This window comes from Sebastes umbrosus, chromosome 3, assembly GCF_015220745.1.
Source record: "Sebastes umbrosus isolate fSebUmb1 chromosome 3, fSebUmb1.pri, whole genome shotgun sequence".
NCBI classification, from domain to species: Eukaryota; Metazoa; Chordata; class Actinopteri; order Perciformes; family Sebastidae; genus Sebastes; species Sebastes umbrosus.
This window is the reverse complement of record NC_051271.1, coordinates 23,145,194-23,159,496: the sequence shown is the minus strand read 5'-3', so window position 1 is coordinate 23,159,496 and position 14,303 is coordinate 23,145,194. Positions and strand designations below refer to the sequence as shown.

The 14,303-nt window shown below is 42.4% G+C and overlaps 1 protein-coding gene across 1 annotated transcript in view; it reads right to left on the bottom strand.

Moving 5' to 3' along the window:
* Positions 1-14,303, bottom strand: part of frem3 (Fras1 related extracellular matrix 3) — a 38,395-nt gene that overhangs the window by 1,666 nt on the left and 22,426 nt on the right. The window contains exons 7-23 of the mRNA XM_037764174.1: positions 10,236-10,385; positions 9,941-10,150; positions 8,804-9,001; positions 8,549-8,713; positions 7,239-7,421; positions 6,992-7,122; positions 5,349-5,507; positions 4,949-5,252; positions 4,742-4,873; positions 3,807-4,138; positions 2,767-2,959; positions 2,576-2,680; positions 2,116-2,243; positions 1,883-2,017; positions 557-683; positions 264-451; positions 30-176 (exon numbers count right to left, since the gene is read on the bottom strand). Of these exons, the coding sequence (XP_037620102.1) occupies positions 30-176; positions 264-451; positions 557-683; positions 1,883-2,017; positions 2,116-2,243; positions 2,576-2,680; positions 2,767-2,959; positions 3,807-4,138; positions 4,742-4,873; positions 4,949-5,252; positions 5,349-5,507; positions 6,992-7,122; positions 7,239-7,421; positions 8,549-8,713; positions 8,804-9,001; positions 9,941-10,150; positions 10,236-10,385 (2,987 nt within the window). The remainder of the gene's footprint in view (positions 1-29; positions 177-263; positions 452-556; positions 684-1,882; positions 2,018-2,115; positions 2,244-2,575; positions 2,681-2,766; positions 2,960-3,806; positions 4,139-4,741; positions 4,874-4,948; positions 5,253-5,348; positions 5,508-6,991; positions 7,123-7,238; positions 7,422-8,548; positions 8,714-8,803; positions 9,002-9,940; positions 10,151-10,235; positions 10,386-14,303) is intronic.

Sequence of the window (14,303 nt, the reverse complement as noted above, 5' to 3'; positions counted from 1 at the left end):
ATAAACCGTATCATGAGAAATATACAGACCTGGAAAAGTGGAGATGAGGAGAGTGAGAAGCCGTCTGATCCTGGTTGTTTGACCAAAGTCAGACCTCCAGGCGTGTCTTGAGCCAGTGTGGCCTTAAAACCAACATCACCAAATGCTGTAGCTTGAGTCTCTGGCTGGGCTTTGTCCTGCAGAACAACACAGAAATCAGAAAAGGTCTCCAGACTTCCACTCCTCCCTAAAGTATTGTCCATATGAATTCATTGCATTTTTACCAGGATCTTGAATCTGTACAGCAGAGAGGGGGCGTCTGCCAGGCAGCCATACTCCTTGTTGGTGGGGTTGTACTTGGGAACGTAGCCGTCAGCTCCGGTGCAGAGGAAGACTTTCTCAATGCTGCAGGCGAAGGAGTCGCCCAGGTTCTGGACTGGGTCCACCATCACACGGCCGTAGATCATGGAGCCTGAAGCAAAGAACAGATGAAATATATAACATGAGATCCTCAAAGGGTTAATGGTCCTCAGCTGTAATGTTTACTAAAATCCACTAGGCGGCAGTGTTGTAGTACCATCTGAGAAAGCTGCATCGGTTCCTTCTCCAAAGCCCATGGAGCCGTCAGACAACCACAAGTCCTTCTTGGACAGCAGGAACATCTGAGTGTTGAGGCTAAACTCAGCTGCAACTGGGTCACTCACCTGAAGCACAGAACAAGAGTTACCGTACACAGAACAGACAATGGGTGTTCATGAAAAGGGCAGATATGGCACCCAGCTTAACAAGACATCTTGTAGTAAATGTTGTAAACTGTTCCTGACAAATGGAACTGCCCTGAGAACTATTGAAAGTTATTAAAGGGCGGGTCCATCTGCGTTCTGTTCTACGCCCACTTACATAGGTTACCAAAGTAAGCTAATCAAAGCTAATCAATAAGGTTATGAATAATGTGAACACTAGCTGAGTCAAAGTTAGCTGTATTAAGTGTGGAAATAACCGAAAAGGTTACTTGTGATTTTTTGAAGTGGGGTTGTATGTATTTTCCCGCATTCTGTGAGGTAAAATTACTGCTTTTGTGAATGTAGTCTGGTGGCTTTGAAGAGAGCGATATAACCACTTCAGTTCCCTGTCAGATGGTGAGGTAAAGCAGCTGTGGACAGGAGCAGCAGAAAAAAAAAATGTCATCTTCCTAAATATACATTTTTAGTTTAACTGTACGCTATATTTAGAATATGTATACCGCTTTACCTCGCCATCAGACAGCCCTTTCCGACGGGGAACTGAAGCCGTTATATCACTCTCTTCAAAACCACCAGACCAGACTACATTCACAAAAAACATTTTACCTCACAGAACACAGGAGTTGCTGGTCTACCGCTGCATCGATTGGCTAGTGTGTTTGTGTTATTATGTGACTTTCGGATCTGAACTAACGTGGCATCCACACAGCAGTATATTGCTTAGCTTCCGTCCCGGCCTGGTCTGCTTCTCCAAAATGGGAGCGTGCCGACCGCCATCTAAGTTACTGTGTGTAACGTCAGTAAACTGACTATAAGGATGTATATATACTGTGCATGTAGCAGCATCATCATGCAGAAACCTAAGACCGGTCATGTGGGAAAACGTTTTTAGAAGAGCTCGGGAAAATAGTGTTGACGCTAAAACATACATACTTTGACCAAAAGTTGAATGTTTGGATTTGAAAACGTAAGGAACACCACGTGGGAAGCTACAGAATGATATAAAAACCTAATCAAATAAATAAATAATGGAACCACCTTATGTAAATCTTAATGATTGTTAGGATGATCTTTTTGCAGTGTTCTTGCTTTGGACCAGACTGTTGTTGATCCAGAACTAAATAACGCTGGGGGATTTTTGTCAGGATATCAAGGCTAACCTGCTGGAAGCGAATGTCCATGTCAAACGTAAGTGGCTCTCTTGGGTGGCAGACAGGAGGGATGCTGAACTCCCCGTTGGGTGATGCAATGCAGGAGATCAACTTCACTGTGTAGGTCCCGGAGTAGTCTCGCACCTAGAGGTCACACAGAAACAATAGTAAGATTATGAAGTCTATCAATTTTATGATCATTTCACCACAGCTGGCAAGTTTGGGATTGTATATTGACTCACAGCAAAGTCAGAGACAAAACTCCACTGCTGCATGGGCTGGTTGTACGTAGGCTCAGTTCTGACCAGGCCCAGAGTGAATGTAAGCCCAGGGTGGTCAGCACAAATCACCAGGGATGACGTGCTCGTTCCTGAAAACAAACATGTAGACGGTCATAAATCTTTAAAGCTGCATTTCGTCCAAACTAGAACGAGCAACAGTTTCTACTTTTTTATTTAAAGAGTGACCCTCTACATTGTTTGTGCCACTGTAAACGCTGAAGGGTCATTTTGACATTTGCTGAAATGACCTCTGGCACTTTCACACAGGAAGGACCCCCAATGTGGAATTCCAGAAATAGATGAAGAGAGGACGTCGGCCACAGGGTAATCCAATAGGACGTCGCTGTATAGAATGACCACACTGGATGGTTTTAGGGCATGTGTGTGTACATGTGTGCATGTGTGGGCGCCACCCTCTTACCTGGATGAGACATAACAAACTGTCCCCTAAAGCGAGCCTCTGTCTTGAAGTTGACCACCAGACGTCCCTCCTCATTTATACGCATACTGGTTGGGTACATGGCTCCTGTGAGAACAGAGAACAGAGTTTTATGGTGCTTCACAAATGGGCCGTGAGCATCAGCAGGGGGCAGCGTCGGTCTGAGAACGTACCTTGTAGCTCGGACTCAGGTGGGCTGCCAATGCCGTCCTGCCACAGAATAGCTGTGTCATACACAAAGGTGAGTTTGAGCTCTGACTGGAGGTCAAAGTGCTGCCAGCCTCCCACAGCCACCGGAGAGTGGAAGACGTAGGACACGAACAGAGGAACACGTAGGGTGACGTAGGACTGGACAAGGTTCAGCACCTAAACAAGAGATAAATCAGTCCATGTCGAGGGTAATGTAGGAAATATCTTTGTGTGAGTTTGAAGGCCCGGTCATACCAGTGGCACACAAGTGGTACAGTGAAATTCATCTGCACATCTGCACAAAATATGTGATTCTACAAGCTTGGTGACAGTGACTACGCACAGGGCTAAGGCTGCAATCCATTCCAAGTCGGAAGTTGATAATCTGTATTCCCGACTTCCAATCTCAATATATCCCATCTGCTCGGGAAAACATGGTCGTCGCAGCAAACGTGTCTGAGCTTAAATGACCGTTCCATTGCACTTTTCCATGTCAGAGGTTGTTTTGTTTCAGAGTGCAATGGATGGCTAGTGCTGTCAGTCACCAATAGCCTACATTTTTCTTTGGATTGTACGTGATTTCATTTAATAAAGAGTTTTTGAACAGGCGTAAAAAGCTTTCTGAGAAAGACTGTCAGTTACTGTTAATTAGCAAGCTGGTTTGCTCCGTCGCCAAGGAGACAATTCAATTTAGACAGTACTAAAAGATGTATTTGTACCATCTACACTTGTCTCATAACTGTCTGCAACTATTCATCTTTAGTAGAGCGGTTTCTCCTCTAAAAGAGGAAGTCAAATAAATGTGAATGGTGCAACACAGCTAATAAGCTGCAATACTTTCCTCCATTTTGGACTCTCAGTGTCAACACATTTTGCAATCAGTTAATTTGCATATCAAAGTTCATCAAAGTTGAACTCGCCGCAAATAATTAGCATGGATTTACTTCAACCCTAGGAGTGCTGGTGTAGCCAGTTCTTAAGAAGGTTTGATTCTCTGTAGTTTTTGCCTTTATGTATGTCCTACCTGTCCATCGGTGCCTATGGAGCCTCCACAGTCATTCAGCAGCTCTGACATGTCGTAGTAGCTGGTGAACTCCCAGAGGCAGGCCTCCAAGTTGAGGTTCCTGTAGAAGCGCAGAGAGTTGGCTGAGCGCATGATGGGGCTGTACTGGTAGGGTGAAGTCTCGCCAATGATTTCAGGGTTCTTTGTTGCATCGGTGATGAAGCCGTGGCCTGTTTGGATCTCATTGAAATCCAGCAAGTTGGAGCAGCGGTGGTTGCCCACACGCGTGCCGTCTGGGCTCAGGGTGAGCTCAAAGTTGGACATCGGTCTTGTGGAGATCACCGGTAACATGCCTGTTGAGAGTGAAAAGCTTGTTCATGTTCTGGGTCTTTGTCTAGATTACTGAACGTTAAAGAGGACCTATTATGCTTAATTTCAGGTGCATACTTGTATTTTGTGTTTTACTAGAACATGTTTACATGCTTTAATGTTAAAAAAAAGCTTTACTTTTCTCATCGTGGCTGGGCTACAGCACCTCTTTTCGCACTCTGCCTGAAACGCTCTGTTTAAACTCCCCGCCAAAACGCCCAGTCTGCTCTGATTGGTCAGCTGGCCCACTCTGTTGTGATTGGTCAACCGAGCCAAAGTCTTCGGACTCTGCTCCAGCTCCATTCTAACTAGCTTTGTTTAACGGCGTACCAAACTAGCCGCTAGGCAGGTATTATGCAAATGTGTTACTTGGTGACATCACCACGTTACAGAAGAAGAGGCGGAACTTCAAGCGAGGAAGGAGGAGGGTTTCTGTGGGGGAGATTAACTCCCTTTGGTGTGGGTTTCGTTACTTTGCAGATCTTTTACATGCACAAAAAAAAAATATATGGGAAAAAGCACAAAAGCATAATAGGTCCTCTTTGAAGACTATATATCAATGGTTGCAACAAATGTTTACTGCTCACCATCCATGTGAGGCATGTTGACAGTGAGTTTAATGAGGTTAGGGAAGTCGGGGTCATCTGGACCGGTGTAGCGGATCTTAGCAGAGAATGGTTCAGCTCCAACAGTGCCTGCGACACGAGGCTGACACATACCTGCAAAGAGTTAGAAGTCAATTAAACCAATGAACTCTATACTGAGTATCTCCGTGCGATCAGTCCTTCACTCACCCTCCTCCTTGCTGACAACAGCAATGGGGCTGGACAGCTCCAGACCGGCATCTCCATTGGCATTGAAGGCTCTTGCTGCACACTGAATCCTTGAGCCGGTCTGGAAGTAGATCGAATCCAGAGTGATGGACTTGGTGTTGGTGAAGAAAGTATTAGTGTCCACCTCCCTCATGGGGCTGGTCACTCCGTCTGACCCGGTGGGGGCGCTGACCATCCAGCGATACTGAGTGAGAGTGTCGTTGATGTGCTCCGCAGAGCAAATGGAACCGGTTTTGTCAAAGTCGTGGTACTTGGGGTTGCAAGCCTGAAAGGAATGACAAGATAGATGGCAACTGAAAAATTAAAGAAATCTGGAGGTGTGTGTGTGTCTCTGAAAAAGCAGCAAAACTATCACACTCACCGTCACACACACGACAGGGTATCCGTTGGGAGGGTGGGGCTTGTCTTTGGTTTTAGCTGTGTCATCATACATGAGCAGGGAAACCACCGTGGGCACGGCGGGGAAGGTAACATCTGCCACACTGTCCATCTCCTCAATGTACACAATGGCCTTGTTCATCTAGGAAGAAGAGGAAGAGCATCATTAGCTGGTTGTCAACTTTAGAAACTGACTTTAAATCAACCAATCTCATACTTCATTCATTACCTCTGCCAAAGTATAACATCCTCTCATCATTCCTCCAACAGATTTTCATCCTATCTTCCTCAAATTTTAGGGATGCACTGACCGCAAAGGGGTGTTCCCACTGTAATGTACTCGGCGCTGCGTCACCCTTGTTGGACTGACAGGCTTCTAGTGACACATTACACACACACGATGTTCGTTCCCATCCAGACCGCAGTGATTGTTTTTAAGATATCTTGCATGCCGTTGATTTACTACTTCATTTTTCGTTGAACATAACGCTCTTGTAGCTGATCTTTCTCCGAGACGACCTAATACTCCCACACCGTCGACTTTTTCTTTCACTTTTATTTGTAAACAAACCACACGTGTGCTGCACCATCATGCCAGAGTCGTGCCAGTAGCTTCTTCTCTGAATCAGCAGCTGGTTACTGTTGTCTGAGAACGACCGCATATAATAAACACAACATCCCAGCCAACATGGTTATGTGGGCCCAACATGGGTTATGCTGGGGGTACCTGGGTACCAAGTGGGTAAGGGCCCAAAATGGGCATCTTATCTGGGGCCCACATGGATCAACTACGTAGGTCCCACATGGGCTCCCCATGTGGGCTACCCAAGTGGGTTGTAGGTGGGTCACTACTGTGAAATTAGTGCGTGGGGCCAGCATGGAAACTGTGGACAAACCCACTTACAACCCATATTTCAGGCCATGTAGTCCCAATGTAGTTCCCACATAGAACTTAAACCTGGGGCCGAGATGGGTTTTGGTTTATGTTGCCCAGATTGGGCCCATATAACCCCCAGTGTACTCCTGCATGAAACTCACAAGGGCAATTGCCACAGGGCCATTATGGAACCCATGGACAATCCCATATAGGGCCCATTTTTCAGCCCATTTACTACCCACATGGGCCCCACATACAAAGGTTGGCTGGGATTTAGCCGGCGCAAAATTGATGCGAGACAACAGATAAACTTTGGCCACTGCCATTGGCGAATGTCATGTTATTAGCCGATAGACCGATGGCAGTCATCAAGGCGAATATTGGCCGATACCGATAAATCGGTGCATCCCTATCAAATTTTGTTACCTAATATCTGAATTTGTGACGTGAGCGCTGCATGCCTGATGTGGTGTATATGGGTAGAATGTCGCCGTTCTGTTTATAGTTTGTCTACTGTTTGGCTCTGTTGGGACATTCCCCTCAGCATCTCATTCCACAGGGAAAAGCTTTTTATAAGACTCTGTGGTTCAGGCGTGCTGACAGCAATGCCAGCTGCTGCCTGGCTATTTTAACACAGGCTGACATGACAGGGGCGCATGCTCACGTGTGTAGATGTGCAGCACTGTACTTGATGCATATGTAGAACTCGCTACTGGTTTATATTTGTTTGTGTGTAACCTTTGTGTCACCTGTATTTCAGCCACCATGTTGTCATCAGGCTTCATGTGTACAGTGAAGGCCTCTCTCATCTCTCTCTGGCCGTCATACAGGATCTCAATCTCCACAAATTTCTCCGTCTCGCCCTCCTTGAACTCAACATCTTAGACACAGAAACAGCGAAGTGAGCACTGATTAAATATCTCCAACATAAATTCATATGAAGAGGCACTGTGTAAGCTACTGTGTCACTTTGGAGCCACTAAACCATGTTCTTACCCTCTGACAGCGGGTTGTAGTCTTCTCCGGAGGTTGCAGAGCCGTCCTTGGTGTGCACTCTCACCACTGAGACCTTTGAGGTGTCTCCAACACGCAGGATGGGAATCTTCACGATAGCCATGCCACCTTTGACCTGAGGTTCACGTACACTGTACTTGATCTCAGAGAAACGGATGATGGGCTCTAGAACAGGAAGAACATTTGAATTACACATGAGGCAAAACAACATAGACATTTTTTCTCAAACAGAGTTTGCAAGAACAGGAGAGATACAAAACACTAAAAAAGAAATGTTGTTACCTGTGGCCTGTTGTTGGCGATGCCATCTTTTTAGATGCAGTAAAATACTTAACTTAGTCAGATTCTATACAGTTTCTATGATGTAGAGATGTAAAATCTATTTATTATCTTGCAGATAATCTTGCTCACTTGCAGAAATATCCATCCAAATCTTTAAACGTAAGCTTAAAATCTACCTATTCAGCCAGGCCTTCAATTAAGAATGGTTATTGTTTTATTTAATTATTATATTGTATTTAAGTTGTAAAATGTTATTCTATTTTATTGTTATTTTATTAATCACTTATTGTATTGTATTTAGGTTGTATAAATTTATTGTATTTTAAGTTGTATAATTTGATTCTATTTTATTGTTATTTTATTAATCACTTATTTCATTGTATTTAAGTTGTATAATTTGATTCTATTTTATCGTTATTTTATTAATCATTTATTTTTATTATATTTAAGTTGTATAATTTGATTCTATTTTATTGTTAGTTCATTAATCTAGTTTTTACTTCACACTGTTTTACTACTATTACTGTTATCATAGCTTTTAATTCTATTTTATTCCATTTTTATCATTTCATCATATCGTCTTGCATGCATTGGTCTCGAATTATCAAATTGTTAAATTGCTGAATTGTTTTGTCTTTTCTGTTGTTTTCACGGTCCACAATTGTTCTGTCTTATTTTCAGCTAGTCAGTCATCTGTTAAGCACTTTGAACTGCACTAACCTGTACGAAAGGTGCTGTACAAATAGAGTTTGATTGATTCATATTTGTAGCCTGCCAGGTACAAAACACTCTCCACAGTTAGGAGTGAAATGCTTTACTCAAGGGCATCTCAGCAATAGTTCTTAAGGGAGGTGAGACCAGTGTATTTTCCACACCAACTTCTTTTAATCCCATTTGTTTTATCTATATGCTACAGCCATTCCTTAGGTTATGCGGAATATTTTGGCTTTTTGTGTTTCAATGTTTCACAGTCATTCAAATATATGTTTTTATGTTGATAAAGTACGTACTGTCTTTCCCATCTGTTACTGTGACCACCGCTTCCTTCTGTTCCCCAATAGAGGCTCCATACGAAGACTTGCTCTTGGGCGTTCCCAGGACGAGGCGGAACTCCTCATCCTCTTCATGGACGGAGTCGTCCATCAGGCTGACCACACACGGCTTCTCAGTTTCACCTGGAGAAAAATCACGTCAACATACTCAGATAAGTGCTGCAGGATGTGGAGGAATTCAGAGGCGATAAAGGGGAAGGGGGGAGGTCTCACCTGGCAGGAAAGTGATGATTGATGCGTCAGTATTGGGTCTTTCACTGTAGTCCATCATGACCTGAGCGGAGCCTTGGCGAGTGTAACAGCGCACTGTGGACTGGATGCTTATGTCTCCACTGCGGTACACTATGGCTGTTACCTCCCCATCATCCTCATCCACCTTGTAGCTTCCTTCCTTAAACTGGACCTTCGGCACTGTAAAGACAGTACAGTACAGTCTTGTTACAAGAGAGTCTCACTGCGTTTGAGTGAAGCTACTGACTGCAATTTACGCTAAATGTTAAGTTTAAAAATAAAATTGTTAAAAATATAAATATCGTAAATTTAAACAATTATTCAGGAATGTACAAAAGCAAGGTCAGATCCATTCCAGGACATTTTAAATCCACCTACAAAAGGATTTGTACATTGGTATAATCACTTAATAAAAGCTTAATTTAATGAATTTAAAAGTGTATTCCTTTTAAAAGATTGGCAACAATCATAGAAACTGACGCACATCATCTCATATAGAACATACTGTAAAGTTACTGTAGGCTTGGACTATAATACAGTGGTGGAAAGTAACTAAGTACATTTACTCAAGTACTGTACTTAAGTACAAGTTTGAGGTATTTGTACTTTATTTGAGTATTACCATTTTGTGCTACTGTACACTTCTACTCCACTTCATCTCAGAGGCAAATAATTTTACTCTTTTTACTCCACTACATTTATTTGACAGCTTTAGTTACTAGTTAAAATGTAAATCAATTAATAAATTATGATATATTATTATGGATTAAGTTACCCAGCAGTATATATAATAATTACAATTAGCTCCACATTTACCAGCTGAAACATTAAAGTGATGAACACATGCATTAAAAATTATAATCCAATAATATAATACACATTCTGAAATGAGCCATTCTGCACAATGAGTACTTTTACTTTTGGTAATTTAAGTACATTTTGATGTAAATACTTTTGTATTTTTAGTTATGTAAGATTTTGAATGCAGGAGTTTTACTTGTAACAGGGTATTTTTACGCTGTGGTATTGCTACTATTACTTAACTAAAAGATCTGAGTACTTCTTCCACCACTGCTATACTATGCATTATTAGGTTTTGTATGTGTGCTTGACACTCACCATCAGTGAAGGTATCGTTGATGGTGATGGTGGTCTTGCTCGGTTCTCCCAGCACAGCATTCATGGGCATCCGTAACACGAGGTCGAAGGTCTCGGGCCCCTCCAGCTCCGGCTGACCCAGATCATCCAGGATGGTCACTCTGAATGTCTGCATTGTCACTCCAGGAGCAAAGTCTAGGTTGCGACTAATGCCGACGTAGTCTAGTCCGGCTGCCAGATAGAGAGGAAACCGTGAACTAATACTGTAATGCAATGTCATGACTAAATAAATGCTGTGTCGAATTGCTGATTTTACCTTCTGCAGAGACAGGCTCACTCTTCCTGGAGCGGACGGTGACAGTAGCCGTCTTGGACAGGTCGGTCCCTGTCCTCCAGACCTTCACCTCAACGTAGCCTTTACTCTCATCCACGACATACTCAGGTTCCCCAAAATACAGCGAGGGCTCTGTAGAATTTGGAAATGACAGGAAAGTACAAATGAGTAAATGATTTCAGAATTTCCAAAGGTCAGCACTTTTTTAAATGAAATAATCCAAAGTTATTTCCAAAACAGCACATGAAATACATTTATCATCATGACATTTTGTCATAATATTACATTTTCATCAGTTTTTTGGAACAAAAGCTTCTTGTTAGAAAGACATAGCAACATAAGCTTTTAATCGAGCCGGGTTCAGGGACAAATTGGCATGAATAACTGAGCAAGCTCCCTAATTTTTGTCTCAGCACAGGAAGACAGCTGTCATCCCTCTTATCCTTCAACCTTCCTCCCCCACTTATCTAAATCCAGACAGCTCTGTCTGAACTCAACGCCAAAGGGCCGAGGATACACCTGAAGAATAAGGCGTGTGCTTGTGTGTGCACAAATGAAGGGATGTTCCCAGTGTCTGATGATAGAGCAGCTGATAAGCAGTATGGTGAGGGTTTGGCAGAGACAGAGAGGCAACCATCGACTTTGCAAAGGCAGAGGGCAAGAATTCAGACCGCTGGAACACATCGTCGATTCATCACTCCTCACTTCTGTATAAAGCACGTTTTCATCACACTCTGTCCAGCCAGTGCTCTTAGAGATCAACTGATAGAGGCGCAAACTCTCAGGCCTTAAGCTTAAGCGTTTGAGACGATAAACAAAAAAATTAAGAAAAGATAAAGACATTTGTGTGAAAAACTGTGTGAATTCTGGTGCCAATTTCAAATAAGGCACCCTTTATAAAGGGTTTGTAAATAGTGATTCATATAAGTAACTTATGGCATCATTAATTCTTGGTAAATTATTTACAAATCTTTATAGATCAGTCATAAGCCATCAACAAGAACAAAATTCGGGTTGCCAGGTTGTGGAAAATTGCTTTTTTTTATAATAATGCAAGATTAAATGTTGGTAATCTATTAATAAACGCTCAGGGTTTCTCATTTCTAACAAGCAATCAAATCCTGATGAATCCCGATGAATTAAAGAGATAAAAAGAAAACGCAAGTGTGGGGTGAGGAAGGGATTTTTCACGACTTGGCAACTCTGAAATTGTCCACATTAATGGCTTTTCACTAATTTTCAAAGCATTAATAACCATAGTTACAACTTATTAACCCTTTACAAAGGGGCTGCCAGGAAAGCAGTCCTGAAAGTAAAACCCTCGGCATCTCTTGTATGAAATGAGAACGTAAATGAAAGAAGAAATAAAACATTCTTCCTCTTACAAAAGAATAGTTGAATTCATAAGCAATAAAATGCACCCTTGCTAAATTCAAACACCCAGAGGGTTTTGATGCTACTGCCTTACTTGTTCTGGTAGGTAACCAGTAGCTTATTGTGGATGATGTTAGCTAATAAGATATTACTGTCATTTCACTGACGCTATGGATCTTCATTACTTGTTATATTGCAAAACTATGTTTTTAGCTTTTACCATTATCTCATAAATGTCACTTGTGGCCAGAGTGGCTACTGTTCAGCAAAGGTTGCATATCATTTTGGCCCATGACCTTCTTCAGGGTCACCAAACACTTGAAAAACATTAAAACCCCCCAAAAAACATATACAATACATTAACATGGCAGTGGAGTATTCACACAGATATACACAGATCACATGTGGTAATGAGTCAGTTTGGGATATAGTCATGTGACTTTAGACTGATCGAACACAAATACGTTTCCTTTTGTCTATTTAAATGTTCTACTAAAGTCTTGTTTGATGACCATCGGCTCAAACACATCAGTTTTCACAACATAGTTGCTCTCAGTTATTGGTGAACAGAATTGGCAGATCTTATTCAGAATTTGACGGATGCTGCAACAGACAACTGATGCTGAAGGAATGATTTCTGGCACATTTTCAATACCTCTCAGCCTTCGAGACACCTATTTAGTACGAAGGAGGATGAGAAGGGGGGGTTGTATGGGGAAATGAGTGCCAATATGGCAACCTTAAAGATCAGTGGGAGGAAGAGCCAGACAAATACAGTAACAATGGAGGCTCGATGTTGGCGAGAATCCAAACCACAAGTTTACTCAGACAGGCAGATGGTTTTACACACACACAAACACACGTACTCTGAAGCAGATTTATGGTGGGGTGTTACTTCAGGACCCACCAAGAAGTAGAACCACAATAGAGGTTTACACTGAGGAGTCTTCTCTTGTCTGGGAATGCATGCTGATTATTTTTACATAAAGTTCAATTGTACTCCTGCTCCAAATTAGTTGGGAGGGATGCTTTCTCCGCAAGCACGTCTGTCACTACAACAAGCAAGTCCAGGAAATTAGCCTCGGTGAAAGGTCGGAGATATAGAGGGGAAATGTGAGGAAGACAAATTGACTCTGGTATTACTGGTCGCAAAAGAAAGACAAAGACGGGGCTCAAGGATTTTAAGAATTTGGGGGCTACAATTTGTCATATTTGTTAAGACATTTCCTTCAACGGATCAAATCAAACAATGACATATTTGTGATTTATAGCTTTAAAAAACAGCATTCCTTCTCAAGTTAGAGTCTAAAATATTTAACAGAAACAGGCAACGTGGCCCTGAATACCATCAAACAGAAGAAAGAGTAAAAACATGCCAGTCATTTGGCTTCCCTGCACAATAGTCCCTCTCTCTCCACCACCTGCCTTTTGGTCCCTGCAGACAAAGGGATGCCCTCTGTTTCCCCTGAGCTCCTCTGAATGCCAATGAGGACTGGGGGTCGCTCGAGGAGCACGGTGAGGTTTGAAGCCCTTTTATCTGTCAGACAGGCAATAGTGTAGCATAACATCCACTGAGGCTGCCATTCTCCCACTCAACACCTGTCTATTGTTATCTTGTTTCTAACACTCAGACAGACAGGCAGACAGAACATGGTGGATAAATGAAGCAGAGTGTGTAAACAAAGCAGTTAGATCCAGGCACAGGAAGGGTAATGGAGCTGAATATACTGTAAAGCCATTAAGGCAAGTACAGTATCCAGGGCTTTTGCTTTGGAGACTGTGGTTATTGTGCCGCCTGTGCACTTTTGGTGGATTAATGATGCGCAGATACCAAAATGGCAAAGTAGAGCATCAAAGGGGCAATGAGCAACAGGATCACCCACAGCTGCCACCACGATGTCAGTGGTACTGTTACCACGGCACATGATGCCATTCTTCCTCGACCTTTAGGAGAGCAATGTGTGTGGCTCCATGCTCCGGGCAGCTTTTGTTGATTTATATGCATCATTTTCGAATTTCAATAAATCTTTTTTCTTTTGCAGCAAACAAGTATCTTTCTGCTGTCTTTAAGCTATGAATCAGAATCATACCCAAACCTCTGCGTCAACTAGGGCTGCCGCATTAACCGCAATATTGCAATACCGCAATATTGACAAGCCAACCGCAGGGGATGGCAAGCAACCGCCACAACCGCTATGTTCACGGTTTTTCTTTTTTGAATTCTTTGTAATGGGAGTGCCACATTTTTACACTATAATACCGCATATCGTGCAGTTGAGCCAATCATTATCACCGCAGGGGAAATTCCTTCACCGCGACAGCCCTAGCGACAACACTGATATACAAAGTTACAGAGATCAGTAAGTAAAAATAATATTTGATCAAATATCAATGCTCTTCTTTGAGGTTGCAATGTTGCAATCTGATGATAAATCAGCCCATTGCTCACTTCCCTGGTCTGGTTGGCATCTTTATAGGCTGCTACACCTGCAAATGTTAAGACATGATGCATTTCTTCAACTTGTAAATCTGTAAAAGTAAATATGTTGTTGATAGTGGGTAGTTTAAAAAGGATCAGGAAGTTTTTATGAAAAGCTGAAAAGACATCTTTGTAATGAGTAATAAACATATCTGTAATCATTTCATGAGGTCACTGCTTTTGTCAGTTTATCCATC